The sequence below is a fragment of the Staurois parvus genome, unplaced genomic scaffold (assembly GCF_062004578.1).
Source record: "Staurois parvus isolate SC_StPar_1 unplaced genomic scaffold, SC_StPar_1.0 ptg001349l, whole genome shotgun sequence".
Lineage (NCBI taxonomy): Eukaryota > Metazoa > Chordata > Amphibia > Anura > Ranidae > Staurois > Staurois parvus.
The window spans coordinates 3,424,092-3,440,528 of record NW_028319145.1 but is presented as its reverse complement, the minus strand read 5'-3'; the positions used below and the strand labels follow the sequence as shown (position 1 = coordinate 3,440,528).

The window sequence follows — 16,437 nt, the reverse complement described above, 5'->3', positions numbered from 1 at the left end:
CCCCACAGCTTAAATTTTGGCAGAATCGGCTCAATTTGGCCAAAATTCAACCTGTGTATGGCCAGCTTTGTACTTATCTGTCCCTGATCCAATGAGTTATCAGTGTGATCGCTTGTCAGTGCAACTAACCCCTTGTCACAATCTTATGTGCCTGGCCCGTGCATGCATGCAATCCCACAGAGAGATCTTACTCTTGCTCCAGTAGAGTACCAACTCTCCATAGAACTGAAAGGACAGTGCAGATCGCAAGCACTGGCCCTTCCTGGAAGATTTTATCAGGCAGCTGGCAGCACCAGTAAGCAGGACAGCTGTCATCTCTCTGGATGGAAAGCTAGTCTGCACCCTGACACCAAGGGGTTTATTTACTAAAGTTGAGAGTCCAAAATCAGACTCCCTTCTGCATAGAAACCAATCAGCTTCTAACCTCAGCTTGTTCAATGAAGCTTTGGCAATGAAACCTGGAAGCTGACTGGTTTCTATGCAGAAGGGAGTCTGATTTTGGACTCTCCAGCTTTAGTAAATAAACCCCCAAGCTTCTACCAGTACAGCAGGTCTGTTGACTATGGGACACCGGCTGCCTGCACAGTTATGATCCCTCAACAGCACTATTGTAGGGAAGTGTATAATATGACTAAAGTACTGGGGGAGGACAGGTGCACTAAAAGTACACTTATCCTTACTATGTTCTCAAAGATAATAAACTTGACACCACACTATAAAACTACTATTCTTTGATTTGAAGTGGAGATTTTTTTAGCTTACTTATCTGTTATGGTCATGTGAGGGGGCCATTCATCACAGCCTTGGAGGTTGTCCTGATAAAAAACTCATATACTATCATGAAAAGGTGATGGGCATTCATAGCCAGACTGTACAATGGAAAAGACATTAATGGCTATATGGGATGATGCAGTATAATGCATAAGTAAGAAGAAGAGAGAAAATGCAGATATAATATTTATAAAATGTCCACAATCTCAGGAGTATGGTAGCCAACTGGCTTTCATGGATGGTTACAGACAGAACGGCAGGCTCAGCAGTCGCACGTCTATGGCAGCAACTATTGTATGCCAGGCAGCTGCTGTCAGAGAACACAGCCTATGTATAAAGATAGACCCCCCCAACAGATAGGCATCACTAAGAATGCCTGGTTACTTCTTCCTTCTCTAATTACTGAACATGCACGCTCAGCCAAGCCAAGCATAGTACTTGAAACCCCTGGATCAGTATACCTATCAGACAACTAGCATTTTCAGAAGACCCAGTGACCAATTCCCTTTTATAACATAAATAAGTAAATAGACTAGTGTAAGCTTCTTGGTGAAAGAAAAGCACGGAGATTGAAGCACAGCCAAAGGCACATCTCTGCTAATTATTGAGCACTTGCATACATTATGCATGTATACTTTTTAGCTAATTATTGGAAATAGCGTACACAAATGCCAAAAGCAATACCGTGGAATGCTATAGCATTAAAAGACTAATCACAGCACACAAACATTGTGGAGCCTGTACTCACCAATATACACTGGGGAATAGCTTGACTTGACATTCTCATCTAGATAAGTGACTCCCAGTGTGTACAGTGGTGTAGCTCCGATCCCGTGAAGGAACTGTCCCAACATGAAGACATAGCGGTAGTAGGACAGACTGGAGGCACGTTGAGAGACCCGATAAGTATAATTGGACGGGCACAGTCCCGTATCTTCAGCAAAGTTCACCTTGTATTCGCTGGTGCTGAAGTGTGGCAAAGCAAAGACTAAGGAACCAATGCCCATTATTAATATTCCCCAGCCCAACCAGCGAGGCTTGTGACCATTCCCCCCAAAGTAGCTAACAAATGTCAAGCACACGCAGGCCGCTATGTCATAGGAGCTGGCAATCAGTCCGCTATGATAGCTGTGCAGGTCAAACCTCCGTTCTATAGAGGTGATAACAGTGTTGATGAAACCGTTGACCACCATGCCTTGGAGAAACGAGGCTGTGCAGAGGAATAAGAGCACCCCTTTAGATGTGTTGAACACTTGCAAGAAGGAGGGCTTGAAAGCCCCCCATCCACACAAGTTCTCACCTTCGGCAGGTATAAAATTAATCTCACAGGGATCGTCCCCATAGAGTGCTCTTTTAGCACAGGGTTCATCATACAGACTTTCATTGTAGGGATCCGGAGTCCTGGCTGTATTAGAATGCAGTGGCGTCTTTGAAAGCAGGGCGTCCACTTGTTCACCGCCATCTGGACTGGCCAAGCTGTATTCGCTGACACTTCGGGAGGGTTCGGCAAAGGAGAGCAGCTCTTGTTTGGAATTGAAAGAACTTTCCGGGGATAGATGATGGGGCATTTCACAGGAAAATGGATGGAGTGGTGGCTTCACTTTCCCTGGGGTAGGAAATGTTCTGCGGACCCAAGAAAAAGAACAAATGTCCCTGTACAAGAGAAAAAACAGCAAATGTTATGCCGTCCCAGTAGAAATGTGTAACATATCAGATCTATTGCAGGCTAAGTGAGCGAACATCTTTCTAGATAAACTTTCAGGAAACCTGGCTGGTTTAGTCCGCACATCTGCCCAGCATCACATGGCTTCAGAGATTCAGCAGCATCAGGAAATTAGTTTACTGTGATCTTGCCTTCCAGCCAATGACAGGTGGAAACTGACTGGTTTCGAAAAGCAACAGACATTTTCCTTTATTCTAACTGTTTTTAAGGTAGATGTGAACCCTAACTGTTATTTCAGTTTTGTTTTGTGTTCACTTTTTTCATCCTTAGTATCTTAGTGCTGCTGATTTCCTGCAGCTCCTTTGCAGATACTTCACATCTACATGCACAGTGATGGATGTATAGCATTCATAGGGTGGATTTCCCTGATGGTGACAACAGTGGGCTCTAGCAGCCTAATGTGTGTTGAAATGGACACTTGGGGATTTATTTACTAAAGCTGGAGAGTCCAAAATCAGACTCCCTTCTGCATAGAAACCAATCAGCTTCTAACCTCAGCTTGTTCAATGAAGCTTTGGCAATGAAACCTGGAAGCTGATTGGTTTCTATGCAGAAGTGAGTCTGATTTTGGACTCTCCAGCTTTAGTAAATAAACCCCTTGTAGTCTCCATCAGAAGCCTGTGTGACTGGGTGACAAATCAGAGTTCCAGGTCTGCACGCCTGCTGTGCCCATTTTGGGGGGGTTCCCACCATCGCTTTTATATTAGGAAGGATGTAACAGGAAGTGCAAGGACAAAGGTAGGCAAGAATATCCTAAATCCCCAGAAGGCAAATCTCACTGCTGGAGTATCCAAGGAATATAATTAGCTGGGTACTGACTGTGTCCACAAGACATTGCCTCTAACCGAAATATCACTTTTGATGGGGTGGCCCTTCACTGATATATAAACATTTTCTTGTTTGCTATACTGGTCCTGCTGTTTAACTATAAAGATACTATAGCTATGCCCGTTAATCTGAAAAGTATGATATAAAAATATCTATATCTTCCCTTTTTTTCCCTTAAATTTCACCTTTGTTTTTGCTTGAATTGCACGTCATCCCTTGGGTTTGCATGATGCATAGCAACTGTTTTTTTTTCAACAGCAGTTTACGTGACACTGATCAGATGACCAATTGTTCATAAACACAGTTTCTTCCATGCTGTCATCCAAAAAAAAGGAAACACTTTAAATTCTAAAAATAACCTATCCACAAAGTACACATAGTACACACACCACACACACCACACACACACACACACACACACCACGCACACACTATGGTGGCTTGAGTCACCATTCGGATTCTTATATCTCCCATGGATCTCCCATGGATTCCAGTAGGGAGAACTCCTCACCAATGGTCTTGCCCATCCTGGATGGTTTCCAAATATATTCTACATAAATATAAAATAAATTATCCTTCTTAGAGAATGAGACCTTCCAAACATGCACAGGCTTGAGGATAGAGATTGTAATAGAACGTTAGATAATTTATCTATTATTATACAGGATTTATATAGCGCCAACAGTTTGCTCAGCGCTATACAATATAACGGGAGACAATACAGCAACAATACAGTTCAATACAAGAGGGATAGGAGGGCCCTGATCCTGGGAGCTTACAATCTAAGAGGGAGGGGCTAGTGGTACAAAAGGTAATAACTGTGGGGGATGGACTGGTAGGAGGAAGAGAAGATTCCATTATTAGCTGAAGGCAGGATAGGCTTGCCTGAACAGAGGTTTTCAGAGATCGTCTAAAAGTGAGCAGAGTAGGAGATAGTCTGATAAATTGGGGTAGAGAGAGGATGGGGGAGGCTCTGGAGAAGTCCTGGAGACGAGCATGGGGAGGAGGAGACAAGGGAACAAGAGAGTATCTAGAATGCAATTTTTAAAATCTTTGGTTGGATGGACCCTTTAACAGCGGAAATCTGTACATTTTGTAAAACCTATATTTATTCATTCTTTAATATAGTGGAGAGTGGTCAACCCATTGCTTGGTTGTTCATTTTTTCTATGTATCCTTGTGGTAGAACCCTTCCAGTTCTGATCTTGTGACAAACCCTGCTCAGTCATAAAGGAATGTTAAAAAACATAGTGTATTCATAAATATGACGTGGAATAAAAATCTAATCTCCTGTAACGAACCACCCAAGACCCCCAAACCGTGATTCCTTTGTGGTCTCTGCTGGGACCATTTGGCTTGCTGCTGGCAAAAATGATGTCAACACCCACAAAGAGCAGGAGGAGCATTTACTCGATGAAGACCCAAGATTGGGTGTCTCTGTTTGAGAAGTGTGTTGATGTCAAGGTCCTCTACTAAAGCAGAGACCGCACAATTCACATGACCAGGAAAGCATGACAATTTGGTAGCACCAAACTCAAAAAAGAAGTATAGCCATAGCTTTTTTGGCCATACTTCTCTTGTGGGTCACAGGAGTGCACTTACTTATGCTCTTTTGTGGACCAGAATCAGCTGGCAAAGGATTAAAGTCAGATGTTGGCTGACATCACAGAGCAACTCCACTCTCTGGAAGGATCCTGACAATAATGTAGGGATCCATCTAGATGCCTGATTGGCAGCTGGGTTAGCCTTTCAGTGCACCGCTAAGTGCCTGAGCCAGCTGCTCCTGCCCCCTCCCCAGCCCAATTGGCAGTCACCGCTCTCTGCTCAGAGAGGATCGAGAACTAAATGATCAGCGGTCAAGTGATCGCTCAGTTCATGGACTTAGAGCTGGCGGGGGGACAGCTGCAGTATCACACTGATGCTGCAACAGGGAAGTGAGCATATATGTTTGTTTTTTGAACTTCCACACGAGCTCCACTTCAAAGACAAATTTATAACATAGATGTAAACCCCAACAGAATCCTATTGCATTTGCTAAAGCATGGCGTGTCTTAAACAATTGCATGCAGAGAAGAGGAAGCATCATCTATGTGTAGCAAACCAACAATTTTTAATAAGCTCCCAGATTGGCAACACATGTAAAAGAATTAAATTGCTTTAAAAAGGGTAAACACCGCTATCGTCCCGATCCCGGGATCCCACTCTGCACTGGGCAGCCGCTACTGTTTTTAAAGCGAGCTGCAGTCATGTACATGTGAGTTGCCAATTTGTGAACTTAATAAAAATTGTTGGTTTGCTACACTTAGATGGCACTTCCCCTTCTCTGCATGCATTTCATTCAGAGTTCACTTCTTACTCTTGGGATAGCAGCCACAAGTTTGAAACAGATCATAGGAGTTTTCCCTTTGGACTCCATATTGGACTTTATATTGGATTTCCAAGTTATTTTCTGTAAAGACTTAGCCCTATGGTTTTAACCCCTTACATGCTTTATATGGCTCCCTACATAATCAATTACGTATCTTTGTAGTAAAACTATTTTTATCTTTTTGCATCCTTTGTTGCAGCTCAGTGCTGCTAATCTTCTTCAGCCTCTTTCTGTCTACATGCACTCCAGCGATGGTTGCATGGCATTTCTCAGGGTGGTGGTGACAACAGTAGACTATGCTTGCGTAATGTGTGTTGAAATGCCCACTTGTAGTCCCCATCAGAAGTCCATGTGACAGGGTGACAATGCAGCTGACCAATTGGGAAACAGGGACAGGATATTGTCACCCTATAAACAGGAAGTTCTTGAACAAAGCCCTTCATGGCAGGATGAAGGTTTTATAAACATGGAAAACTACATTCCATGTTACCCTAGGTTCACATATATGTGGCCGTGCAGGCTGCATTTTGCGCGGGCACGAGAGCCCATTCATTTGAATGGACTCCGGTGCCCCATGACACACAGGGAAGAAGTCCCTGCACTTCTTCTGAAAATGCAGAACCTCGGTTCCCAGTACGGTTACGGTTTCTAGTGCAGGTGGCGTGCCATTAGAACTAATGGCACCCGCCCGCGAATCCGCATTCCTCTGTACGGATTTTCGTGCAGTGCAGTGGCACCACCCGCACAGATGTGAACCTAGCCTTAAAGATTACATGGGACTTTAGTGACTAGGCTTGTTTCCCTGGCTTTATGATGACTGCCCCCCTTTTGTGAGCTTACATTTCCATTTTTAACCGTCAGCCTGCTTTATTTTTCTAGCAAAAATAATGAATCCTGTTACTCTCATTCACAGAAAGGCACATGCAATTGCATTTTAACATAATGAAGTTTCTTTTTTCCGATGCGTCAAGACACAAGCATACAGCAGAAGAGATGTGAAACAGAGGCAGGAATATGACCGACAGTAACCCCAAACAATGCGGCTTCCCTTACAGGCAGAGGCTGTCTGGCATGACCGTACACTGAATGGAAGCCTGGGAACAGTTCATCAGCAGGCCGAAATCCCATGGCACATCCACCAGTCAGAGCAAATTATATTAATGTGCATCAGCGGCTGAGAAAGGGAGAGAGAGAATCCCATATCTGCAGACAGTACAGATGGGGGGGGACGGGACACAATGTATTAAGCAGACATCACAGTGCTGCACCCAACATATGACTGCATGGAGAGAGTCAGGTGCTCAGTCTTGCCCTATCCTGTTACGTTTTTATCTGTATTTAAAGATAGAAGCTAATCAAATGTGAAATGGTTGTGTTTAAAGGAAGCCTACGATTGCTGACCTCATCTACGATGCTTCAGTCTCAGTCTGACTTTCAATAGCGCCATGCTTATTCTAGGTGTGACTCAGAAATATTCCATCCAGAAACCACCAGGCAACTGCCATTTTCAGAACAGGGCTAGCAATGGCAGCGCACATATTTCTCCCATGAAAGGTGAACTTCATACTCTTGCAGGGGTCACAGCTTTCCTGTTGAATGGCTCAGATTGTTGTCCCAGCATTCATCTACTGCCCCAAACAGGGGCGGACTGACCATTTGGAAACTTGGGCAGTGCCCGAGGGCCCGAGGTCAGTAGGGGGCCCCATGAGATGCCCCTGGTACCTTTTTCATAGGCTTTTTTGAGTTTGGGCAAGGACACAGGGGCCCCATGATCCCCTATTGCCCGGAGGCCCCATGAGTTGTCAGTCCGCCCCTGGCCCCAAACCAAAATCCCTATTGCTATTATCCTTCTTGACTGGTTGGCCCTATATCTGAGGCTGCAGAAATAGGAGTTCTCGGTTCTAGCACCACTCTATGCAGGGATTAGATAGGGTAGGTGAAAAAACATGGAGTCATGCAACAAGAAGGTGCACACCCACCTAGGTCAGATGAGAAGGCTGCAGAATGTGGCCGAACATTATAATAAAATATAATATCAGGACAGCAAAGTCATCCAAATGAGATTTGAAAATTACAGACACAGGGCTAAAATAATGACACTTAAACTGCAATTAAGTAAAAAATTGAAAACGGGTAGCTCAGTGTACATTCTCGGCATGCCTCTGAGCCGGGATGAATAAACTCTCATGCACATAAGCAGTTACGTTGTATTAAACGAGAAGATCCTTGTGCATGCTTGTTCTGGTCACTACTAAAATCACCATGGGGGCACAGGGTTACGTTGTATTAAACGAGAAGATCCTTGTGCATGCTTGTTCTGGTCACTACTGAAATCACCAGCTTGTGTATCTTACAACATGGGGGCACAGCTGTGACGCCCATGGGACCAACTGAGGTGGCTGTCTCAGGACACACTCATGGAGATGCGATGTGGGGTCAGCTTTGAAGCCAGAGTATCAGTATGCAGTTGATGTTTAGCCCTATGTATTTTCACCCCACGGGTAGCCACCTGTACCATGAAAACCAATGATGTTGTGCAGCCCTCCCACCTGTGTCCTAGTACCAAGGACTCTATGCCACCCCAATACTAGCATCCTAGCTACCAATGATGCTGTGCAGCCTACCTGCCAGCACCCTAGCAACTAACGACAGAGGGAGGAGGGGCAAACTACTAGTCCTGCATTGTAGTCAATGAATTCAGCAAGTGACTGCCAACCTCAAAAAGAGAAGAGGCTTTGGAGGACTAGATAAACAGCAAGGAGGAAGCCTGCCTGAGTAATGGATAAGGTACACAGAAGGAATGGCCACACTGATACAATTTTTTTTAATTTTTCCACATGTACATGATGGCGGCATGGGTGCCTTGAAGGCATTTCTTCACATGAAAGGTTATCTCATCCTGTCACCTAACCAATTTGGATCTAAAGCCTACTTAGTGAAAACATCACTGGCAACTCTTGAGTCATTTCTTAGCATTTCTTAGCAGCTGTCACCCTGTTGCCGGGTTTCTCCCGTTTTTTCCAACACACAGAGAGGCTTAATCATCCTGGCATGAGTAGCACCTTGAATTGGTTCCTCACAGTTGTTCGCTGTAAATGACACACCTTTGAGTATAAACAAAAAACTCTGCCTACAAAAAAAAGAGGCTACATCACAACTGCCATAAATGTGTAGCAACACAAGGTGATCTAGCATTTCTATGGTTTTTTGACTGGCTCAGCAGAGAGCCCTAAGAGTCCACTGAATTACCAACACAAACCTCAACTTCCTGAAACTCTGAACCACCACTTTACATCCCAAAATGCAATGCTCAGCGACGTATTAGAAGTCAAGGGCCTGTGTTCTTTTTTTTTCATGCAAGCTTTACTTTACTTTAATGACAAAATGGTGGTGTGCAGCAATAAGCATTTGGACTATCAACATTTATGTTACATAAATTCACTATATGCCTTTCAAAGCAATCTTTTTATAGGGTGCCACAGATTTTTGCACATTGCCAATTTTTGTTGTTAAAAAGCTCCTTTAGGTATATTTTATGAGCACATTCTCCATTTATTGCCGTATGTAATGTTTGTTGGTATTGGCCTGTGATGAACTGGTACTATTTCCTATAGATCCACAGAAGCAGACAGCAAAGTACCTAGCTATGAAAGTGGCGCCCACGTACATCACATCAATGTCTAATTAGACACAACTTATAACTAAATGTATTCTGCTGAATGTGTCAAAGCTGTATAGTTCCTCCTGTATTCACCTTTTCACATGACTGTGTGAAGATTTCATCATATACATAGGTATAAATACCCCTGAGCGTCCATGCTACCAAACCCTGTAACCTCTGCTTGTCTGCGAGACAGACAGCTGATCCATATAAGTGTTCAATATGTAATGATTATACAGTATCTCACAGAAGTGAGTCCACCCCTCACATTTTTGTAAATATTTTATTATATCTTTTCATGTGACAACACTGAAAAAATGACACTTTGCTACAATGTGATGTAGTCAGTGTACAGCTTGTATAACATGTAAATTTGCTGTCCCCTCAAAATAACTCAACACACAGCCATTAATGTCTAAACCGCAGGCAACAAAAGTGAGTACACCCCTAAGTTAAAATGTCCAAATTGGGCCCAATTAGCCATTTTCCCTCCCCGGTGTCATGTGACTCATTAATATTACAAGGTCTCAGGTGTGAATAGGGAGCAGGTGTGTTAAATTTGGTGTTATCATTCTCACTCTCTCATACTGGTCACTGGAAGTTCAACATGGCTCCTCATAGCAAAAACCTCTCTGAGAATCTGAAAAAAGAATTGTTGCTCTACATAAAGATGGCCTAGGCTATAAGAAGATTGCCAAGACCCTGAAACTAAGCTGCAGCACGTAGGCCAAGACCATATAGCGGTTTAACAGGACAGGTTCCACTCAGAACAGGCCTTGCCATGGTTGACCAAAGAATATGAGTGCACGTTCTCAGCATCATATCCAGAGGTTGTCTTTGGGAAATAGACGTATGAGTGCTGCCAGATTTGCTGCAGAGGTTGAAGGGGTGGGGGGTCAGCCTGCGCCGCACACTGCATCAAATTGGTTTGCATGGCTGTCATCCCAGAAGGAAGCCTTTTCCAAAGATGATGCACAAGAAAGCCTGCAAACAGTTTGCTGAAGACAAGCAGACTAAGGACATGGATTACTGGAACCATGTCCTGTGGTCTGATGACACCAAGATAAACTTATTTGGTTCAGAAGGTGTCAAGCGTGTGTGGCGGCAACCAGGTGAGGAGTACAAAGACAAGTGGGTCTTGCCTACAGTCAAGCATGGTGGTGGGAGTGTCATGGTCTGGAGCTGCATGAATGCTGCCTGCACTGGGGAGCTACAGTTCATTGAGGGAACCATGAATGTCAACATGTTCTGTGACATACTGAAGCAGAGCATGATCCCCTCCCTTCGGAGACTGGGCGGCAGGGCAGTATTCCAACATGATAACGACCCCAAACACACCCCCAAGATGACCACTGCCTTGCTAAAGAAGCTAAGGGTGAAGGTGATGGACTGGCCAAGCATGTCTCTAGAACTAACCCTATTGAGCATCTGTGGGGCATCCTCAAACGGAAGGTGGAGGAGCGCATGGTCTCTAACATCCACCAGCTCCGTGATGTCATCATGGAGGCGTGGAAGAGGACTCCAGTGGCAACCTGTAAAGCTCTGGTGAACTTCATGCCCAAGAGGGTTAAGGCAGTGCTGGAAAATAATGGCGGCCACACAAAATATTGACACTTTGGGCCCAATTTGGATGTTGTCACTTAGGGGTGGACTCACTTTTGTTGCCAGCGGTTTAGACATAAATGGTTGTGTTTTGAGTTATTTTGAGGGGACAGCAAATTTACATGTTATACAAGCTGTACACTGACTACGTCACATTGTAGCAAAGTGTCATTTCTTCAGTGTTGTCACATGAAAAGATAGAATCAAATATTTACAAAAATGTGAGGGGTGTACTCACTTCTGTATATCTGACATATCTGTATATCTGACATTCAAGATATTTGAATGTAGGAATGTAATTTACACTCCTCCAACCCTTGTACATCTTAAACCAGCATGGTAGTGACATTACCTCTTAATAAGGAGGATGGGGGGCAGCTGCACAATTTCCTTGTGAACTGCAAGGCTTTCCATGAACCCAACTCACCAATGGTGGCCATCACAGCTTAGGGAACTTAGTGTTACAGCATTTTGAAAGCACTCCTAAATCAGTTGGATGAATGTATAATTCAGTCCAATTTAGGAGACATCAAGGACTTTAACTGGATCTTCCAATAACAACAGAAAGGCCTTGAAAAAGCTAGATAACAGGTGCATGATTTCAAGCATGGTGGCTACCTTGGCCCTAGGATTTGTCCATTTCTGCCTTAGGAAATATAGATCTAAAACTATCTGTATCAGAAGGTCACATAAGTACAAAGTCAGATTAGCAGAATTTCTAAGGTCAGAGCTAAATGGATTGAGCTAGACAAGGATCAGACCACGGCAGCTGAAGCACCTAGCTTCATAATAGCTAGAGTAGCTGAAAAGCCCTCCTGACCACAAGCTGCAGTACAATCCATTTGAGATGCTGCAGTGGTAATCAGCTTACCAGCCATTAATACTATAAAGACATGTGCTACCACTAAGATCTGATCTCTGTTCCTAGGAAGGAATGTCACCACATTGGCCATTTCAGGAGGTTTGGTGGTCCAACTGGACAAAATCACTTGGAAAACAGCCTTGTACTCCTGATACCCGACACATGGGCCAAGCCTTCATATTAGATGGTGTATGATAATTCTTTTTATATCTACGGTACAAACACAGAGAAATAGTACATTGTGGTTTTTATTCTCTTTCTGCTCCCCCCCAGCAGAAGCCATGTGTACATTCACGTCCCCACATGGCGTGATTCAGTGTCAGGGGCCTGTACTACGTGATGCTATACCACAGCCACTGCTATTCATTTCTAGAACTGAAATAGAAACTGGAGACCTTGAAGTCATCACATAAAGTGAGTCATGCTGTGGTCTTCTATATTGCTGTGGGTTGAGTGGGTGAGAAAAGTGTATGTTGTCTGTAGGTTCAAATATGCAACTTTTGTTGCCAGCGATTTAGACATTAATGGCTGTGTGTTGAGTTATTTTGACACATTTACACTGTTATGCAAACTGTACACTCGCTACGTCACATTGTAGCAAAGTGTCATTTCTTCAGTGTTGTCACATGAAAAGATAGAATCAAACATTTACAAAAATGTGAGGGGTGGACTCACTTCTGTGAGATACTGTAGGTCTGGACTTTGTCTGGGCCATTCTAACACATGAATATGCTTTGATCTAAATCATTCCATTGTAGCTCTGGCTGTATGTTTTGGGGCATTGTCCTGCTGGAAGGGGAACCTCCGCCCCAGTCTCAAGTCTTTTGCAGACTCTCACAGGTTTTCTTCTAAGATTGCCCTGTATTTGGCACCATCCATCTTCCCATCAACTCTGACCAGCTTTCCTGTCCCTGCTGAAGAAAAGCATCCCCACCACATGATGCTGCCATCACCATGTTTCACAGTGGGGATGGTGTGTTCAGGGTAATGTGCAGTGTTAGTTTTCCACCACACATAGCATTTGCTTTTAGACCAAAAAGTTAAATTGTGGTCTCATCTGACCAGAGCACCTTCTTCCACATGGAGGGATGAGTACAGGACAAGCAGACAGCAGAATTGTCAGTCTGGGGGGGAGGGGAGCATTAAATGTATTAGCAGATTTAAATACAAAAACATATTGAAGCCAAACTCCAGCTCACACTTTATAATCAGTTACAGCAAACAGTTTTTTCCTTTTTGGGATAAAGGTTTTACGTGAATAAATAAAACATATTCATTTTAATCACCCCTATCAGTGTTGAATAGTCTGGCTCATCCATGTAAACTGATACATTCTGCTGGACAGCCTGACCTTCTGAAACACCACAGACTTACTGGCTGGATCACCAGATGAAAATAGAGGAAAGAAAGTCTACAAAAGAAAACAAATGCTGCCAACACATCTAAGAACTGATAAGCTGCAATATAATAAATGTTTGCTTGCGAATTTAATACTGCTTTTAGCCCCGGTTCACATATATGCGGCCGTGCGGGCCGTGTTTTGCATGGGCACGAGAGCCTATTCATTTTAATGGACTCCTGTGTCCCATGACACGCAGGGAAGAAGTCCCTGCATTTCTTCTGAAAACACACCCCGCATGGGAACCTCGGTTCCCAGTACGGTTGCATTTACCAGTGCGGGTGGCGTGCCATTAGAATTAACAGCACCCGTCTGTCCGCATTTCTCTGTGCGGGTGGTGCGGCTGTACGGATTTTCGCGCGGATCCGCAGCAGCACCACCCGCACGGATGTGAACCTAGCCTTACACCATGTCCCATTAGATTTCAAGTCTAATAGATGATATTATTTTAATATTCAATAGTTATAATAATAGTAACAATATAATAATCACATCCAGGGACGGACTGACAACTCATGGGGCCCCCGGGCAATAGGGGATCATGGGGCCCAAACTCAAAAAAGCCTATGAAAAAGGTACCAGGGGAATCTCATGGGGCCCCCTACATTTTTTATATAGAAAAAAAAACACATGGGACTGTATGTGGTGTACAAAGGCCTCTAATAAGGACATGTGCGTTCCGGTGCATTTTAGGTGCATTCTGGTGTGTTTTTGATGCATTTTTCCGCATTACAGGTCAGTGCAGAAAAAAATGCAGCATGTTCTGCTTTTTTCCCCCCTGGAACTGGAATGCACCGGAACTTACTACACTGATGTGAGCTTTGCGAATGGAAACCATATAACCTACTTTCCATGCATTTTTGATGCAGAAAAAAAAACGCACTGGACTGCATGTGGTAGAAACTGGCCCTTAGTATTTTAGTATGAAAATAATAATAATACATTAATAATGATAATAATAATACATATCGTGATACACACACATATATATATACACTATGTTGCCAAAAGTATTGGACTTCATGCCTTTCCATGCACATGAACTTTAATGGCCTCCCAGTCTTAGTCCGTAGGGTTCAATATTGAGTTGGCTCCGCTCTTTGCAGCTATAACAGCTTCAACTCTTCTGGGAAGGCTGGACACAAGGTTTAGGAGGGTGTCTATGGGAAGGTTGGACCATTCTTCCAGAAGCGCATTGGTCAGGTCAGGCACTGATGTTGGGGTAGGAGGCCTGGATCACAGTCTCCGCTGTAATTCATCCCAAAGCTGTTCTGTCGGGTTTAGGTCAGGACCCCATGTCTTTATGGACCTTGCTTTGTGCAATGGTGGGCAGTCATGTTGGAACAGGAAGGGGCCATCCCCAAACTCTTCCCACAAAGTCGGGAACATGAAATTGTCCAAAATGTCTTGGTATGCTGATGCCTTAAGAGTTCCCTTCACTGGAACTAGGGGGCCAAGCCCAACCCCTGAAAAACACCCCCACACCATAATCCCCCCTCCACCAAACTTTACACTTGGCACAATGCAGTCAGGCAAGTACGTTCTCCTGGCAACCACCAAACCCAGACATGTCCATCAGATTGCCAGACAGAGAAACATGATTTGTCAATCCAGAGAACACATCTCTGCTGCTCTAGAGTCCAGTGGTGGCGTGCTTTACACCACTGCATACGACACTTTGCATTGCACTTGGTGATGTAAGGCTTGGATGCAGCTGCTCGGCCCTGGGAACCCATTCCATGAAGCTCTCTACGCACTGTTGTTGCGCTCATCTGAAGGCCACACCAAGTTTGGAGGTCTTTAGCTATTGACTGTGCAGAAGATTTCTGCGCACTGTGCGCTTCAGCATGCGCTGAACCCGCCCTGTCATGTGACGTGGCCTACCACTTGGTGGCTGAGTTGCTGTTGTTCCCAGTTGCTTCCACTTTGTTATAATCCCACTAACAGTTGAGCGTGGAATATTTAGTAGCCAGGAAATGTCACGGATGGACTTATTGTACAGGTGGCCACCTATCACGGGACCACGCTTGGAGTCACTGAGCTCCTGAGAGCGACCCATTCTTTCACCAATGTTTGTAGAAGCCGTTTGCATGCCTAGGGGCTTGATTGTATACACCTGTGTCCATGGAGGTGATTGGAACACCTGAATCACATGATTTGGAGGGCCGGCCCAATACTTTTGAAGAAATAGTGTGTATATAGATTAGGTAGAATAGAAGAACAGCAAATTACATTATTTTAGCATTCAATGACAATAATAATAACAAAAATATTATCATTAACAATGACGAGAATATAATAATCGTAACATGTACTAATGTATATATATATATATATGTGTGTGTATAATATATATATATATATATATATATATATATATATATACACATTGAATTAAGCACAAACAACAGTGGAGTTCTTTAGTATATAATAAAATTAATAAATTATGAATAATAATTCTAATTAGATAGATAGATAGATAGATAGATAGATAGATAGATAGATAGATAGATAGATAGATATGGGAGGGATAGATAGATGGATAGATGGATAGATGGATGGATAGATGGATAGATGGATAGATAGATAGATAGATAGATAGATAGATAGATAGATAGATGATAGATAGATAGATAGATAGATAGATAGATAGATAGATAGATAGATAGATCGATGGGTCACAAAGGAAGAAGAGCAGTAGGCATGATTTTCGCATTCAATGGGAATAGTAATGTGATAAGTACCATGATATAGTATATATACAGATCAGACATAAGGGGGTGATCTGATTCCAGCACTGGAAGGATGACTAATCCATAGAAGATGGACATACCTGTGCAGTGGTTGGTGCCCCCTGATTGTCCTGTGTAGGAGGATGATGATGATGAGGATGCCCCCAGTGATGATGATGAGATGATGATGATGATGCAGGTGCTGCTGGTCCTCCTCCCCGCTCCCTCTGCTCACCTCTGCCTCTCCTCCGCTCCCAGTCTCTCCGTTTTCATTGTCACACCAGGCTCCTCCCCTCCCACCACCGACGGGCGTCCCCGCCTGCCAATCAGCGCCGAGCGAGCGTTGGCCTTATCGCTTATGGACCAATCAGGAGCCGACTGTCAGACGAGCCCCCCTCATCTCCGCAATGACAGCTAGCCGAGAGCCCAAGGAAAAGAAACGAGAACCGTCATTTTCAGGCAAAGCGAGAGACGTGACGTCAGCGGGCCCG

The 16,437-nt window shown here is 43.9% G+C and overlaps 1 protein-coding gene across 4 annotated transcripts in view; it reads right to left on the bottom strand.

Annotated features, from left to right (window-relative positions):
• The window catches only part of SLCO4A1 (solute carrier organic anion transporter family member 4A1), a 55,764-nt gene extending 39,532 nt beyond the window's left edge, over positions 1-16,232 (bottom strand). For 3 of the 4 annotated variants that reach the window (XR_016308275.1, XM_089661535.1, XM_089661537.1), the window contains exons 1-2: positions 16,182-16,232; positions 1,520-2,424 (exon numbers count right to left, since the gene is read on the bottom strand). Coding sequence is in view for 3 of the 4 variants with exons in the window: in XM_089661535.1 (XP_089517661.1) it covers positions 1,520-2,424; positions 16,182-16,219 (943 nt within the window). In the remaining variant the exon portion in view is untranslated. Of the gene's footprint in view, positions 1-1,519; positions 2,425-16,047 lie in introns of all 4 variants that reach the window. The other variant, XM_089661538.1, reaches the window with a different exon arrangement.
• Between the last annotated feature and the right edge of the window lie 205 nt (positions 16,233-16,437).